This window comes from Ostrea edulis, chromosome 4 (assembly GCF_947568905.1).
Source record: "Ostrea edulis chromosome 4, xbOstEdul1.1, whole genome shotgun sequence".
In the NCBI taxonomy this organism is placed as follows: Eukaryota; Metazoa; Mollusca; class Bivalvia; order Ostreida; family Ostreidae; genus Ostrea; species Ostrea edulis.
The window spans coordinates 32002171-32021025 of NC_079167.1; the positions used below are offsets into that span (position 1 = coordinate 32002171).

The window sequence follows — 18855 nt, forward strand, 5'->3', positions numbered from 1 at the left end:
CAAACATACAGTCTACTTATTCAATGTTTCAGCTGTAGAAATTCGTATTCTTCGCACATTTAAACAACAAATGATATATTGTTACATGTATTTACATCGGTCATTTGTTAGAGCTCGGCGTTTTGATATGTTCACTTATAAAATCTTAAATACGAAATCGCATCAAATGACCACTACCCAATTTTACACAAATATGACCGACGTATATATTTTGATTACTGTTATTGTTCTTGGAGTAAGGTGCTAAACAGTTTCACTGTACATATGTATGAATATCTTAAGAGCTTACACTTACGACGAATTTCATGAAGATCTGAAGACAAAATACTGGTCAACATTTCGCCATTGATTCTTGCTCCTACTTGGTATATCCAGATAAGAGAACATTGATCAATCTGCCAAATTTCCATTTTCTACTTACAGTGAAGGTTTGAAATTGTCGTTTGCATATTTTTTAATAAATCTGATTTCTGATCATAATGATGTATTCTATCTACTCCCTAAACAAAAGAGGAATATTGCCTCCCTTTGTTCGAAAAAGAACCCCTATTGGTTGATTGTATATTGTTTAACGTCCTTCTCGAGAATTATTCAATGGAGACGTCACCATTGCCGGTTAAGTGCTACAAAATTTGGGACTTTGCTCGGCGCTTACGGCCTTTCAGCAGAGAGGATTCTTTATCGTACCACACCTGCTGTGACGCGGGACCTCGGTTTTTGCGGTCTCATCTGAAGGACTGTCCCATACAGTCGCCTCTTACGACAAGTAAGGTGTACTGAGGACCTATTCTAATCCGGATCCCCACGGGATAAAAGAACCCCGAAATAATGCTGTCCACGCGGAAGATTGATTATATCTTGTTTAACGCCTCTCTTGAGAATTTTTCATTCATATGGAGACGTACCCAAGACCGGTGAAGGGCTTCAAATTTAGGCCTATGCTCGGTGCTAACGGCCATTGAGTAGTGAGGGTTCTTTAACGTGCCACACCTACTGTCTCACAATTTTGCTTTGATTTTCTCACAGTACCAAGCGTGGGGATTTCGACACTGTGCACAATCAAAAACCCTGTCTGCCCTTCTTGAAAATCTACATTTCACATGGGGCCATCCACCTTCCCTCTCAGCTACAGACCTTTTGCTGGACCATGCATGTTTTGACCGGAATTTCTTCAGCAACTGACCACGTGTCTTAGTTTCGTATTTGCACCCATCTATATGCTAGGAATCATGGTGACACTTACATGTTGTATATCAACATTTTTATTAAGCACTCAGCTACATTTGACATGTATCCTAAAATTATTCTGTATATTTTTACACATGTAATATCACTTAAAAAAAGAAAAGGTTTTTAAAGAAAAGGTTGACCAAGCCTATAGTGCGAAACTGTCCCCTGCTACCTTATTACAGAAAAGAGTGATGTAACATTTCATGTAGTCTTTAACATGAACACGAGTCCCACATTTGTGGTTTAGAACCAATTAAGAACCTCTGTCAAAATAATTCTCTGTAATTTCTTAGAACAGAAAAGAGTGATGTGACATTTCAAATCCTAGTAACACATTGCAAAATCGGGATTACATCTTTTTTCTAATTTGTGGATTGGCACATACACAAGTGTAAGCATAACAGACGTACACGTGCAAGCTCGGATATTTATCAAGCTTAGAGAAATATTACAGCAACCTTTGATATATCACAGCAAGTTTACAAATGTTCCAGCAAGCTTATAAATATCCAGTATTCTTAGGCATATCCCAGGAAATCTAAAGATATGCCAGGAAACTTACAAACATTCCAAAAAATTTAGAAATATCCAAAAAACGTTTAATTCTAGTTTGTTAATTTGTTCGATCATTTTCTAAATATAAAGGTGTAAATATGACTTTGATATAATCCTATATTCACTTGACAACCAACCAAGTTATACATTACCATTAGTGTTGTTGGAAGTACCCATCCGTACCTAACAAATACCACGTGACCTTAGCGAATATGTATAAAAGGGATCAACCAACTCCAGAACAGTGATCCAGTGAAGATGGGGAGATTAGCGGTGTTGTCCTGCTTCCTTCTGATTTTTCTTGTCAGTGAGTCAACATGTATCTCACTGTTCAAGTCACGGAGTTCTTTGGATCTGCGGAAAACTAGGCAGTTCAGGGAGTCACTTCTTCGGGACTTGGCCATTGTAAATGTAAGCACTCAAGTTCCGCAGTTTTATTGTATTATTCTGACGTTTTCATTCAAATCATGTTTGCGATAATTTACTAATTCGCATTTAATTCCCTCTTTATAGGCCGCTGATAAACGGGACAACTCAAAGTCAGGGACGTCACCCCCACCACCCCCGACCTCAAAAAAGGTAAGTAACGACAATCAAGACGGTAAAAACCCAATCAACCGCTACGTTTTGTTTCACATATTTGGTCAACAGACATGCTAAATGTGAAATATGTTGTTTTTACTGAGGACTGTTGTGTTTTAGATTGCCTTTTCAATAAATTGGACTTGGGGAAATATGTTTCTAATTTTTCAACCTCAACTCTAAGGTCACATATTGAAAGAAGATTTGAAACTAATAGGAGTATTTCACATTCGTATAACAGTGTTCAGTTTAATCCAATCTTTAATTCATACCACCAAGTTCTTGAAATCATAGATTCAGTGAGTTATTTTTTGCTGTTTATTCAAAGCATTTTTGGAAAACAAATACGGAGTTAAGTTGCACAGGTAACCCAGTGAACAGTTACTATTCTGAGTCGCGGCTGTTTACAGGCCCGTTTGGTTTATAAGTTTGTCAGATCTGATATAGGACGTTGTTGAATTTCACTGTTTCATTGATAAATAGGACATCGGGCATTGTTTATCAGCATTTTAGAAATATATCATCAGTCGTCATTTTGCGCCCATATATCGAAGGCGATCTGAGATGAAAATATAATATTTTGTGTTCGTAAGAAAGTGTTTAGTTGAACCATGTTGTTGAATATCATTAGCTTCAGTGGACTTGAAATACATATGATATTATATATATATTTAAGGAATGACTAATTCTGGGGCAAGTTATACGAGTATAACCTGGTTTGGGTCAGTTTACGCTTTTTAATTCGCGGATTATAAAAAAAGCGTAAACTGACCCAAACCAGGTTATACTCGTATAACTTGCCCCAGAATTAAAGTCATTCCTTATAATTTAATGCAGGAGACAGATACTATCCTTCGTTTATCAAAATGTACATAAACACGGGAAAATACAAGTCAACTGAGCCGCGCAATGATTCACTTAGCAACAACGACGAATCGTCTACATGTAGCTTTAGAAGGTCGCCATTTTAACTCGTTGTCAATTCGTCTCAGAGCCTAGCCTATTCATTAAATTATTGTATCAAAGGTGAAGTTTGTCATGATAAAAAATATGTGTAGACTATGCTTGCAATGCGTATTTCGCTGCCCTTTAGAGATCGACTTTGAAGTCGCTCATCTCCGACAGATTGAGAAAATACGGGAAATTGCCGCATTGTTTAGGCCTAGATCTAATATCAGAAATGCAATAATTTGCGGATTTTAACTCTGTGAAAAATTCTACTAGATCTACATGAAAACTTACGGTACCCTTGTATGCAAGTAAATCCAACACAAGAAAATATGTAAGCAAGTAACAAATCGCGATCCACATGTCAATGTGATTGACGTCATGTGGTAAAATGTGACGTATGATTTTTTGTTGTTGATTTTTTTTTTTGTTGCTTTGTTGAAAGGCGGATCAGCAATGAAACACCCCCCCCCCCTTTCCCCAGTGAGAAATGTATTCGAAAATGAACAAGACAATTCTTACTTGGTAAATCATTAATTTGAATATAATATCTTTGTTTTAATCTATTTTAAAATCGATCATCATACAGAGAAAGATGATTTACAACAGTGATTAGCGTACAAGTAGACGCTAATACGCAAGATCGCGACTACTTTTTCCGTCTTGGTTTTAAATTTTACTTTCCCCTTTCAAAGTCTCGCGAGACCCAGAGTATGCGAGAATCTGGGCATCATGGTAAATAATACCAGTTCTGCAACTTTTGTCGTGATCGATTCACCTGATTTTAACAATGGTGCACTATCATTGCATTGCAGTAGACTGTAGTAATGATTCAAGAAAGAAACCTAATACGCAGAAATATCCACAAATGATAGATTTTAATGGAAATTAGGTGGATTTTTTTCCCACTGCTTTCAGCCAGGAAATTTCCAAAGCTGAGAAGAGCTTGCGTCAAAACATATAGCTTCGCGAGCTAATTTCAGGAGTTCATTTTTCCTGTATCCAGACGTTTCACACACCTTTCATTTAAAAATGCTTTTAATTGTGGAATGCACAGGTTAAATCGTCTTCCGATGACATGTTTGAATAAACAAAAAATGCCCAAGATCAACACGCTTTTCTGGACTTCTTTACAAGAGAGTTCCGCTAACTAAGTATTTACGATCTTGCGTATTGACAACGAGAAAACAGTATGTGTATCAAACCGAAGTATCTTATTGTACACGTTGACTTTCTATTCCATATAAGACTGAAAACTGTGTTGCGATGTAAATTTAGAGAGAGAAAAAATAGTTCCGGTTTCTGGTTGCCAAGGAGGTGTATCCCCATACCAAACCAGGTTATACAAAATAACCTGCGTTCCTCAATTGGAATTTGACCAATCAGAGACAAGGATACAATAAGAATTAAATTAAATATATATATTCAGTTACAATTTACTGATTTTGAAACATCTAATTCTCTCCTAACTAACAGCCCGCGGATAAACGGGGAAATTCGCAGTCAGGTAAACAAAAAATAAGCAATCCACAACGACAGTACAGACGATGTAACCCTATCAACCGTAGCTGCAATAATGTAGCCCTCTCTGGTTTTTTTTTTTTTTTTTTTTTTTTTTAGGGAGAGGGCTACAACTCCTTAGGATCTCCGTAATGGTGCAAATGCGGGAGTGATTCACTCCCGCAACATTTGCGCTCATTCTAAACATTTCCTGACTTTCTTTACGTAAATAAAATGATATTCTATGTTTCTTAGTCAATATATAAATTTACAACCTGCAACTTTAGATTTGTGAGGCTCTATTCTACCGTTTTCAACAATTTCGATAAATTCCTATTTCTCGATTCATATTTGTGAGCCATGTTTGATGTACTGAAGTTTCAACTTCCGGTTGTGAAGTCATTTGCATATGCCATATAAGGTAGTATTTACATCAAAGGACAAGTATGGAGGCGAAAGCTATTTCGTCGGTATTGAAAAGGTTTGAATTTAATATCAAGTTAAAAACCAAACAGCAGAGTGTAAATTCTTTCTGCAACAATATGATTTTCCTTTCTTTGTCGAAGTGGCTCGAGTAACTACATTTTCGCGCTGATTGTCAATTAGCTGCAATAATGTAGCCCTATCCAATTTTTTTTAATTCTGACGTTTTCGGGATAGGGCTACAATTCCATAGGATCTCCGTAATGGTGCAAAATAATTTTATGAATAACCGATAATAAACTCTGTGTATTAGTCCCAAATGTTGTTTACACCAAAAGGAGTACCAACTTTGTGCTCGGGCATGTCTAATAAAGGTGTTTTTCATTAAATACAATGTACAGCATGCAAAATTCTTCGTCTGCTCCGCCATGCTTGTTATCGCGAGATCTCGTAGGTGGATCTAATGAAAAACCTAAGCATTGACAATCAGCGCGAAAATGTAGTTACTCGAGCCACTTCGACAAAGAAAGGAAAATCATTGTTGCAGAAAAAATTTACACTCTGCTGTTTGGTTTTTAACTTGATATTAAATTCAAACCTTTTCAATACCAACGAAATAGCTTTCGCCCCCATACTTTTCCATTGATGTAAATACTACCTTATATGGCATATGCAAATGACTTGACAATCGGAAGTTTATACTTCAGTACATCAAACATGGCGCACAAATATGAATCGAGAAATAGAAATTTATCGAAATTGTTGAAAACGGAAGAATAGAGCCTCACAAATCTTAAGTTGCAGGTTGTAAATTTATATATTGACCAAGAAACATAGAATATCATTTTATTTACGTAAAAAAAGTCAGGAAATGTTTAGAATGAGCGCAAATGTTGCGGGAGTGAATCACTCCCGCATTTGCACCATTACGGAGATCCTAAGGAGTTGTAGCCCTCTCCTTAAAAAAAAAAAAAAAAATCAGAGAGGGCTACATTATTGCAGCTAATTGTCAATGTTTAGGCTTTTCATTAGATCCACTTACGAGATCTCGTGATAACAATCATGGCGGAGCAGACGAAGAATTTTGCATGCTGTACATGATATTTAATGAAAAACACCTTTATTAGACATGCCCGAGCACAAAGTTGGTACTCCTTTTGGTGTAAACAACATTTGGGACTAATACACAGAGTTTATTATCGGTTATTCATAAAATTATTTTGCACCATTACGGAGATCCTATGGAATTGTAGCCCTATCCCGAAAACGTCAGAATAAAAAAAAATGGATAGGGCTACATTATTGCAGCTATATCAACCGTTTCACTTTTTGTCATTTACTCAACACACTTGCTGTATAACAAATACACCGTAGCTAGACAGGGCTTTTCTGTTTCGTTTTTCCAATAAGTTAGACTTCGGGGAAATAAATATTCATTGTCTTTTGGGTGTGTTTTTTTGTTATTATTATTATTATTTTTTTTTTTTTTTTAGATTTCGTTGACATCTACTCTGAGGTCATTATGTATATTTGTATAAAGCAGAATGAATATTTCGTGTTAGTATAACAAAGTTTAATATAATCCAACCTTTAATGACATATTCTAAAATATCATGGTATTAGATTCAGTGCACTGAGTTTGTATTTAGTTGCTGGTATTCATGTTTGGTTTGCAATAATTTACTGATTAAAATATAATACTCTTACTTATTACCAGCGGATAAAAGGGGAAAACCAGGGTCAGGAACATAACGTCCACCGCCACCACCCCTCCAACCTCAGAAAAAGTAATCGAAATAGGGTGGATATAATATTGTTTGCAAGTACAACTTGTCCTTGGGTAGAATGCTGTGTGACGTGTTTCATACAAATTGTCCCGTGGGGATCCGGGTTAGAATAGGTCCTCAGTACCCCTTGCTTGTCGTAAGAGGCGACTAAATGGGGCAGTCCTTCGGATGAGACCGCAAAACCGAGGTACCGTGTCCCAGCAGGTGTGGCACGATAAAGATCCTTCCAGCTCAATGGCCATAAGCACCTAGCATAGGCCTAAATTTTGCAGCCCTTCACCGGGAGTGGTGACGTCTCCATATGAGTGAAATATTCTCGAGAGGGACGTTAAACAATATTCAATCACTCAATCAATCATACAAATTGTTAGGCGGTTATTTTCATATTGAATTTGGCTACGGGGAAAACTCGCAGTCAGGGACATCACGCCCATCGCTTCCATCCTAACCACAGGGGTGACCATCATTCTCCCCACTATTACCAGACCCAACTTATCAGAATGCCTGTTACTCAAACACATGCCTTTGGTATAAGCTGATGTTTGAAACATAGGAGGAATGCCGTTTTAAAACATCGTTCCATTTCTCTGATTTCTTGGTAAAAATGAGAATTATAACCAAATTTCCCTTATTATGCAATATTTTGCATTGTATTTAACAGATACAAAAAAAAATGTACCAGTGACTAACAAATTGATCAAAAATGTAACATTATACAAATATTGCAGTTTTTGAGGTCAATACAGTGATTAAGCTTCCTGAGTAGTACGATATTCACCGAGCCCAAAGGACTGTACTTCGAAGATAACTAAATCATCATATTGACTGAAACCCCCCAGCAACATTCGTTTTATTATATGATTTAATGATTAAATTATACAAACTAATTAAGTTATCCATGTCATCTTACTTGTTGACATACCGGCCCGTCGGACTATCGGATCGTCGGAATGTTATTTCTGCCAAATCATACCATTAATATGAACAAGGTTTTTTTAAAATATTACTTTCTGTACGCGACAGCTCATTGTAACATTCATTTTGATTTGATTGATAATACTGATTAAAACTTACAACACGTGTAGCAGTCTTTCAGCATCAACCAAAATATCAATTACATCATTATCTTGATAATAATTTCATAGACTACTAAATTCATATTCATGCACAAAGACCTAGTCAGTTAGATCTCAAAATGATTTAAGAATTTTATCATGTCAGGGAGTAAGACACAGAGAGACTTAAACATAACATTGAAAGGCAATAATTATTTTTTAAAAAGTTATGTGTTTTGGCCAGATTTCAAAGCAGTTCGGTTTAAAGCTTGATGATGTTTGTCCGTCCGTGTAAAAATTGGTTGAATTTCTCTGCAATTGTAAGGGTCATTTACTACATATTTTGCCTGTACTTCATCGGTTAGCAGTTTTAATTTCCATAAATATCGGGTTTCTCTGATTTAGTTCACGCTTGAATGATTTTGGTCAGAAATTGATTGATTTAAAATGTGTCGATTTTGGCGGTTTCTGGAAATTTCCATAAAATAATACCTGACATGAATAGATTTTAAATCTATAAATTAAAAGATTTGGTGATGGTCAACATGTCGGACTATCGGACCGTCTGAATACTGGGCTTGAACCCCGTGTCACAGAGATTTGGCACAATAAATATTCCTCCCTGCTCAAAGGCCGTAAGCACTGAGCATAGGTTGAAATTTTGCAAGCCCTTCACCGGCAATGACGACGTATCCATGTGAGTGAAAAATTCTCGAGTGGGACGTTAAACAATATACAATCAACCAACTATGTAGGTTTTTTCACTTAGTCAACACATAAAGTGAGTAGAATAGTATCTACTAAGGATGTTTGCATTTTGAATTTCAACAGGGTTGGAGGGCCGAGTGGTTAGAGCATCGCGCTCGAAATCACACGGCCTCTCACCTCTGTCGGCGCGGTTTCGAATCCCGCTCGCGCCGGTAAGTGAGAAAGTTTCCCAGTTTACTTTCGGAAGGTCGGTGGTCTCTTACCAGGTATATTGTATCTGAGTTCTCTCTTCCACCAATAAAAACTAGGCACCACCAGATAACTGAAAAATTGTTGAGTGTGACGGAAAACATCAATCAATCAATCAACAAGGTGGGGGGTATATATACATTTGTTCAAATTCCATTAGCTTTTACCGAAAGAGCATACTCTGAAAAGTGATCATAAATTAAAATGAATATTTGGCGTTGGTGCAGATGTATAACAATGTTCGATTTAATCCACTTTTGATTGACATCACCATGTTTTTGATTATCATTGGTTTACTGGATGGGGTATTTACCTATTTGTTGGTATTCATGATTTGTTTGCAATAATTCACTGATTAACATTAAATACTCTCTTAACAGCCCGCGAATAAACGGGACAACTCAGAATCAGGAACATCACCACCGCCTTCCCCACCCCCAGGCAAGGTAAACGGCATGGCGAATTATGATGTAATATGATTAAGCATTAAGGTTTCACAATTAACTGTTCATGAGACCATTTTGTTTACAAGTTTGCTAGGATAAAAATACTTAGGAGGTTTCCATTTGGATTTCTTTTCATAAAGGCGACATCGGGGTTTTAAAACCAGCTAACTTTACTCTCTATTCTATGGATACACAAACGTCAATGGTCGGTTTGTTCCAATCTTTTATTGAAATCGTCGTGTTTTCAAATACATGTATTATGAATTTTCCATGTGAATTTATGCAGTATGTTAATTACAATTAAAAGCATCATACACTTGCTATTTGCAGGATATATGGTACTTTATGAATATTACGAAGGAGGCGTTTATCAATGGTAAGTATTATAAATCTATTTGCAATGTCTCTCACCTCATTTCTCAAAACATATCTCATAAATAAAATCCTGGGGCCTTATTTTTGTTTAGAACACAAGAATAATCTGACGTCAGCAGTGAGGGGTAAAATTTCCAATGAAATGGAGCAAGAGGTTTCCTATCTGAAGATGTCCATGGAGTATTTGGCTAGGCGTGAGTAAATCATTGTTATAATCGGCAAATATCAATACTTATCATTTCCATTAGTGGAACTCTTCAAATTAAAGGCGCGTAAAGTCGTGCTACCGGGACAACATAATGTAAACACATTACTTAGGCATACGTAATATACATTATGGTATCGAATACATATTATAACCGACTGCAAACCACAACACTGATTAAAATTCTAAAGTCAAATTTAGGAATTGAATATTCTTACAAGAAAACTGACGGACTTATTTAACTATGTGAGGGAGAGAAGCTACTAAATTTGCCATATCTGACCGATATAAAGCATCAATCGCAAGAAGAACTGTGAAGGGAAAAACCTATATATGCACATCCAACACAAGAACTTTTCTTGTAATTAATGGGATTAATATGTTTTTAAAGTTATTCTGTCAGACTATGAAGACATTCTATTTTATCATACAATTAGGACAGGTTCATATGGCATGGACTTTGTAATCATACACGTACACCCCCCCCCCCCCTTCAATTCCCATATTTTAGAACAAGTTATATATATTCCAAACTGCATTTTTTGTTAGACGTTTATAACACTAATTAACACAACTAATGCGTTTCCAAACTGCATCGAAGCTATTTTGAAAATTACAAAATATTGATGGACTTAGGACAGAAAACATTGTTGTTTGGATTTTTTAAAATAGGTGTGGTGGAGTTTAAAAAACATGTAACATCTTTAATAAAATAGTGTTAGAATATTTAAAAAATGCAGTTTGACCAATGGTTATTTTATTTAAAAATACAACATATATTTTAACTCTTAAAAAAAAGGGGGGGGGGGTGCTATGAACGTTTTGTTTATGTCCCAGTAATCTCGCACTTTCTCACGAGACTTGTGCATTTTCTTACCAATGACGCACAAGAGTCATCAAAGCGCGATAACTCTAACGAGCTGGTAATGAGAAGTATTAGGCGTGATATAGTAATTGTTATAATCGGTAAATATCAATTCTCTTGTTGGCTAGGCGTGAGTAAATCATAATTGGTAAATATCAATTAGGCGTGTGTAAATCATTGTTATAATCGGTAAATATCAATTCTTTTGTTGGTGCAATGAAACAGTCCCTGATTTTGAAATGTTACACCATAATAGGTATTACAGGTACCATTGAAACTCTGCTTTAAATATCATGGTGATATCTAGATTTGATAACCTTGTTGGATAATTCAAATGAACTTAGCATTAGAAAATTCAATAAAAGTTATTGTTTTAATATCACAATTGCATGCATCATGATCTAATTCTGTACCTAGTATCTACGTTATAAGTCATCATAACAGTCACAATTTACAGTTCTCTCCTCTTACTTCAACATGAATGAAAAATTCTCGACGTGACGTAAAACAATCAATCAATTAGTTCTCTACTCTAGTTTCAACCCATGCAAGATATCTTCTAGTATATATATATATATATATATATATATATATATATATATATATTCTTAATTACTCAGTCATAGATGCATACGTGTATGCATATTAGGGTTATACAAATGGATCATGTCGACGTAATATTTCAATCACTTCTCGTTACAGGTCACTAAAACTTTCGAACTTTCAAATAGAGAATTTACGGTGTTACAGTTGTGGTCTTGCAGTTGCCACACAACTTTTATGAAATATTTGGCTATCGAATTATGTTTATATTGCAACGAGGGAATGATAAATGTAATAAAATGTATTTAGTCTGAATTATTAGCCAAAGATCGCCCGAGCTCCAAATGACGTCTCCATATGAGTGAAAAATTCTCGAGCGGGACGTTATACAATATACATACAATCAATTAATCTAAATCACAGATTCTCCGAAAAATTCTCGCGCGGGACGTTAAACATATAATATCAATCTAAATCACAGATTCTTCGAACAATTTACAACGGTTTTCGCAAAGCTGTTTTTGGTACAAGACGTTAACAAAGATAATGTAAACACGACTATGATGTGAACGATAATGAACAAAACTACGAAACGTTAGCACGTAATGGTCCATTGAATATAAATGGGAATCTTCTAAGATTAGATAGGCGATATTCTCTGGGTGAAATTTAAAAAAAAAAAATTATTTTAATTCACGTGCATTAGATTGATATTATTGACAAGTCTAATTTAGCATTCACGTCAAGAGTATTTTTCCGATTTATGATTGTTTTGTCTGATAACGGAAATATGATATGGACATTGTGTGAAGATATTTAGATATTCATATTTTCTTCAGTTCTGTCATGCATTGCCCTGTCGGGGGATGACCAAAAGAGGTCCGCGGACTCTGGCAACGGAACACTGCCCACAGACACAACCAACGGAACGCTGCCTGAGGTGGAATCACAAATAAATGTGGATGAGAAGACGCTGGTGGATCTCTTTCATTCTCTTGGTATCCGCGAAGCAGGACTTCGTACGTATACAGATTTTCCAAATTCATTACTCTATCTGAAACAATGCAGGATATTCCACGCCTTGAAGTAATGATGTAAAGTCCATGGAAATAATAATTAACTTATTTCATAAGGCCACCTTAGGAATATGGTTAACCGATAATAACAATTATGGAATTGTTTAAGGAAACCTTTGCATTGAAGTTGCGAGGTAAACTCCTCTGCCATTTCACGATTCAGAACTGTAGATCTGCTGGATAACTCTGATCAGGATATAGGGTGGCCGGTCGACAGGGGATGTTTACTCCTCCTAGGCACCTGATCCCACCTCTCGTGTATCCAGGGGTCCGTGTTTGTCCTACTATCTATTTTGTATTGCTTATAGGAGTTATGAGATTGATCACTGTTTGTTATCTTCACCTTTCATCTGTACACAATAGGTATCATTATTAATGAAAATTTGTCTAAACGATTGCTATATGAACATGTCCTAGTTATTTGAAGTCAGAAATAACTTTATTGCTTTCTTTTATGAAATTGGACCACGTAAATATATCCAGATTATTATTTTCAGATCAGATACATTAGATCGTACCTTGATATAGTGTAGTTTACAACGCGTGTATCATGAAGTTAAGTATAATATATCGCCGTCTTTTTTGCAGAAAACGCACGTGACTATCGCCCACCAAAGTTCCTGATGGACTGCATGTCAAGTAAGGATACCCAACATTCAATAGCTTCAAAGATTAGCTTTCATAGCCTCAAATTTTACTCTCAATTCAGAAATACCATTTTTAAAAATTTGATCTCCATTTATTACTGTTCGTCATTTCCACATTTTGGAGTATGAGGAATTGCCGTGAAATATTATCAATGGATATCATTGATATCTATACATCGTGTAGTAATGCGCGATGAGTTTTGAAATATTTAAAATATGCCGTAAATATCCATAGCTTGCAAATCATGTACATGTAAAACTTATACGGTACCAATTTTGATGAACCAGATGCGTATTTCGACAAATAATGTCTCTTCAGAGATGCGCAACCGAAATGTTTGAAATCCGAAATAACAATGAAGTTTCAGAGCTATTATAGCCAAAAACAGCGTGCCAAAAAAGTGGAGTCAAATTCGTCTAAGGATAAGAGCTATGCGTGAGGGATTATTATATGAATTATAAGTATTCAAGGTTTAGATGTGTAATCCATCAAACTGTTAGACCGCAGCAATATTCGAAGTCCATTGTGAGACAAAGGTTATGGTAAAGAGGAAAATTGGGAAACCAGGTTAGGAATGGTTGGAAATTAACTACTATTCAGGTACAAAGATTAGAACAGGAAAATTTCAAAATTGATCTGTAACTTGTTATGGCAAAGCAATCATCTGTAAGTACAACAAAAAAGTTAGAAAAAGTCCAAGGGCCATAACTTAGTGAAAAATCAACGGATCAAAACCAAATTCGAACTTAATCATTAAATTTGTTATGGCAAAGCAATATACCAAATATGAAACAAATATCTGCAAGAACAGAAAAAAGTGCGGAAAACTGATTTGCAGGACCGACGGACGAAGCGCAAACCTAAAGTCCCCTTAAACTTCGTCGGTAGGGGACTATTCATGCTTACCTTTGTTGCGAGCGCAGCGCGCGGCAAAAAGGATCACTAATGAGCAAGCTTTAAATAAGACATAGAAACGTAAAATTGGAGTTACATATGGCTTAAAGACCTTGATTACTGTTAGAATCACGTGGGAATCCTGGTTAGGTAGGTCTTTAGTACCCCTTGCTTGGAGTATGAGACGATTAAATGGGGCGATTCTTCGGATGATACCGCAAAAAACTGAGGCCCCCTGTCACTGCAGGGTGGCACGATAAAGATCCCTCACTGCTCTAGGCCATAAAGGGCGAGGAAAGGCCAAAAATTTTCAGCCCTTTACCGACAATGGTGACGTCTCCATGAGTGAACAAGATGTGTTTGTGAAACATAAATGCCCCCGATAATGGCCAATTCCGAAGATGGCCAAGGTCACAAGGGCAAATATCTTGGTACCAGTAGAAAGATCTTGTCAAAAGAAATGCTCATGTTCAATATGAAAGCTCTAATATTTACCATTTAGAAATTATGACCAATGTAAACAAAAATTAAAAGTAGGTCAAATGTCAAGGTCAAAAGGTTTAATACCGACGGAAAGGTCTTGTCACAAGGAATACTCATGAGAAATATCAAAGCTCTATCTCTTACTGTTCAAAAAAATTTTGCAAGGTTAAAGTTTTCAAAAAGTAGGTGAAACTCCAGGGTCAAGGTCACACATGTTGGTACCCACGGAAAGGTCTTATCACAAAAAATATTCATGTGAAATATCAAAGCTCTATCACTTACTGTTCAAAAGTTATTAGCAAAGTTTCAGACAGAATGACAGAATGTCAGACAGGACAAAAATTCTCGAGACGGACGTTAAACAATATACATGTACAACCAACCTTTAGTTTTCTCTTCAAAATTAGTACTCTCTTCCCTCATAAAACATTTAGTCAGGTTACATGCTACAACCGACAACTTCATGCCTAATCGCAATAATTTCTCTTTAATGTACAGTCGAATATCAGAAAACATTTGTTTCGAAGCGGCAGCCAATATTTTCATGTCGACAGCTATATCTCGATAAGGCTTGTGTAACTCCTTGGATCTCTCTAGGACATTTCTCATAATGGACTGAACGTGTGTCAGCTTATCCCCAAGTTCAAGTCAGACTTGTAAACTTTATGTGAAGGAGAAACCAAAATAAACAATCAAAATTATATGAAATGAAAATCTAATGGGACAGGCAAATCAATTTACGTTTGTATATACATATAAGTGTGTATAAGATAAGTTTTGTCTTGCTTATTACCGGTAGTTTGTGAAATCAATCAATATCGGAAACAATGATCACCTTACTTGGCTACTGGTGTAGTAGATAGCTAGCTACTAATCCATTCTGTTCCATTGTTTTTTTATTCCTAGGCAACATAATAATGGACGTTGGTAACAGTGACTTTGATCAAACCCAAAGATTTTTGGTGTGTGCAAGACTCGGTATGGTGAAGACTACTAGGAAAATGGCAATGTATGGTAAATATCCGACATTGATGATTTTCAAATGGTCTGTTTTAACTGGAAGAAAAGTAACCTGGGATATGGTGTTTTACAGTGATTTGTTTCGAATGCTAAAGAAATATATTCTTTTTTCTTGATTGTTGAGTGTGGCGGAAAACATCAATCAATCAATTGATGTCATACAGGAGATAAAGTTCATTTGAAGATGAGAGGAAAATATGAATTTTGAATTATTCCAAACATACGAGATATTGAAAGTACACCCTTTATTCTACAATATACGACAACATGAATTATGTCGCTACCGTTCCATGTAATGGTGAATCTTCATTTATTTTCAGCACTCAAAGACCACGTAGTACATGTAAACAATATGTCAATGAAATATTATTTAATGATCATATTGTTATGTACATGTATATGTACCATTCATCTGAAATTTCCATAAATAAATGCTCCTAATACAAATCTATGTAAAATTCAAGCTAAGGTTGGATTATGGAAAGAAAAAAATTAACATGATCTATATTTCACTCTATAGAATTCACTTTCCTAACCTCAAAATCAGGACTTTTCTAACTATACGGAACACCATTTAATAGGATATCATCAAAATAGTGTGAAAATTATTATTTACCTGAAAGGGGTATTTTTCAATTTATCATTTCTGTTGAACCTTTTCAGGCAAATTTGAAATATTCGGAGATATTGACCGAACATGTTGTATTGGTATTGTAGTGTGACGAATTGATATACACGTGTATGATATCACATCCGCATGTATTTGTTGACATCCGCATGTATTTGTTGGTCATGTCTCACGCATTTGTGATTTTTACAGATACTGGTACTTAGTCAGATTTTTTTTTTAGATAAGGACCCTCTTGATAGTTTTGTCAACAAATTCGAGGAGTTTCTAAAGGGGACGGTCTCGTTTGTACACCTTTACCTTACATGGAAATCAAGTAAGAACTAAATACAAAATAAATTTCATCCATTCACTCTTTCAACATCATATCATGTTGTTTTTCTTTTTGCGAAATTGTACATTCTGCAGAATTCTATAAAATCATGAATGAGTGTGTATTGCTTTAAACCGCGTTTTAATACAGTGATATTCATGCTTGCATCTTCGTAGCCATAAGAAAATGATTCAATTGGCAAGGACGTTAGAATATAAATACCGTAGATATCAGAGTACATTTTCTCTTAAAGAACTGTTGATTTTCTAAATGACTGGCCTTAGTAATATCAATATATTACCATATAACTTGTAGAAGTGGTCAAAGATCCACTGGATGATATGTTATCACGCATGCTGAGTGAAAACGGTGAGTTCGAACTCAAACTGTACTTTGTAACCTCTTTGACACCAATATACAAAAAAAAACGTTTTCAAACTGTACTTCGGAACCTCTTTGACACCAATATACAGAAGAAAACGTTTTCAAACTGTACGTCGGAACCTCTTTGACACCAATATACAGAAGAAAACGTTTTCAAACTGTACGTCGGAACCTCTTTGACACCAATATACAGAAGAAAACGTTTTCAAACTGTACTTCGGAACCTCTTTGACACCAATATACAGAAGAAAACGGTTTTCAAACTGTACTTCGGAACCTCTTTGACACCAATATACAGTAAAAAAGACTGTGCTTCGGAACCTTATTCACATCATTACATAGCAGGAAAACTCTATCAGTGTTCATTAACCTTTTAAACTCCACTGCATTCTATCTCCTCTCTTTATTAGTTATCTCTATCTCCTATCTTCCTCAACTAAACTTTCCACATCATTGCATTTACTATTGTACCACAATTCTATATCAGTTTGTTTTCTAGGAAGCGTTGTTAAAGGTCATTGATAAAAAAAAAAATGTATTCAATTTCTTAATTTTGTTTATGTTTTGCAAGACGTCGTTAGTGATTCGCAGTACAGTTTATTAATGATTTTGATGTCTTAAAAATTGAATGCATAGATGATGAGCTTTTCATTGACGTGTTCGTGTGTTTTCCGTACAGAAATGAACGAGTTCAAAAGAATACTGGAGGACTACATTGCTGCATCAAGAAAGTAATCCAGCACCCCGAGGATTGGTTCTGACTTGAACGACATGCATAGCATGACATTTCTGCTGTTAAACCAACAAGAACAAGAATATCTAAACCGACAAAAGTAGATTGTAGTTCTATTTCTGTATACCTCTGTAGAATAAACGCATCAACTGTCTGCGATTCTTCTTCAATTATGTTGACAAAAGGTTCCCAATTCGTATATCTTGACAGAAATTACTTACATGTATTTGGTGCAGCATCGATTGATTGAAGGATGTATTCAGTCTTATGATATTTTTTTTTTCAATGGTTCTTCATCAATATATCAATGTCAAACAAGGTAGTCAAACAGAGTATTTAATAGAATACCACAAAGTGCGAGAATTCAAATGAATTAGATATAGATTGGATCATACCACTTATGAATAAATTTGTACAAAATGATAATTTATATGAGGAAAATATTTGAGCATAAAACGATTATGTTTTTATGTTTGCTATCCCCGAAATTACGAACATTTGTCTTTTGTTTTGATAAACAAAATAATTGGTAATGGGATACATTTTATTTCCCCATGAATACAAAGAACGCGCAGCACATTGCGGTCCTCAGTTGATGATGTCATATAAGGAATTGATAGAAAATTTACTATTTCTGATCGTAATTAATCAATTCCTTGCCAGTTAAGGAATTTTTCTAAGAATTTAGTGTAATGACTAAACAAGAGGCCACAGGCCTTATCGGTCACCAGAATACTAGTGAAAAAGTATCACTACTTCCATGGGCTATGAAATCTAGAAAAAATTTCCTGTTCTGAATATCTAAGCTAAATTCTAATGTTCAGCAACATTATAAAACAAGATGTGTTCTTAAAACTTCACTGCCCTCAAAAGTGCATACACCGATGAAAGGCTTTAAATAATAGGTGTATTAAATTAAAACATCAAAATGTATAACTAATTTGGAGTCATCCTAAATTCATTATCCTGGGTTGTGAATTTCATCATTTTTTGTCAATCCTTTTCTGCTATTCCTAAGTATGCATTTTGATTTTATACAATATCAGCAAACTTGCACATAAATACTATATACTAAGTTTGGCCCCACCCTGGGGTCAAAACCCTTACTCTGGGGAAAATCAAATTTACAATTTTGGTAAAAGACTACTTGCTCTATGCAAGGTGAAGATAACGAACAGTGATCAATCTCATAACTCTTACAAGCA

General features: G+C 35.5%; 1 protein-coding gene across 1 annotated transcript; it reads left to right on the forward strand.

The window, feature by feature from the left end:
• Positions 1-2043: 2043 nt before the first annotated feature.
• On the forward strand, positions 2044-17804 carry LOC125668960 (uncharacterized). The gene is made up of 11 exons (XM_048903400.1): positions 2044-2196; positions 2299-2364; positions 9418-9483; positions 9814-9859; positions 9951-10052; positions 12311-12490; positions 13136-13186; positions 15479-15586; positions 16444-16536; positions 16849-16902; positions 17597-17804. Exons 1-11 carry the CDS (start codon positions 2044-2046, stop codon positions 17650-17652), a joined length of 975 nt encoding a protein of 324 aa, XP_048759357.1. The 3' UTR covers positions 17653-17804.
• The last annotated feature ends 1051 nt before the right edge of the window (positions 17805-18855 follow it).

Bases quoted from the DNA above. Each gene is read 5' to 3' on its own strand.
- LOC125668960 (XM_048903400.1), top strand. From the start codon at position 2,044: ATGGGGAGATTAGCGGTGTTGTCCTGCTTCCTTCTGATTTTTCTTGTC. The intron at 10,053-12,310 runs GTGAGTAAATCA...TATTTTCTTCAG, and splicing joins CATGGAGTATTTGGCTAGGC to TTCTGTCATGCATTGCCCTG. The intron at 16,537-16,848 runs GTAAGAACTAAA...TATAACTTGTAG, and splicing joins TTACCTTACATGGAAATCAA to AAGTGGTCAAAGATCCACTG.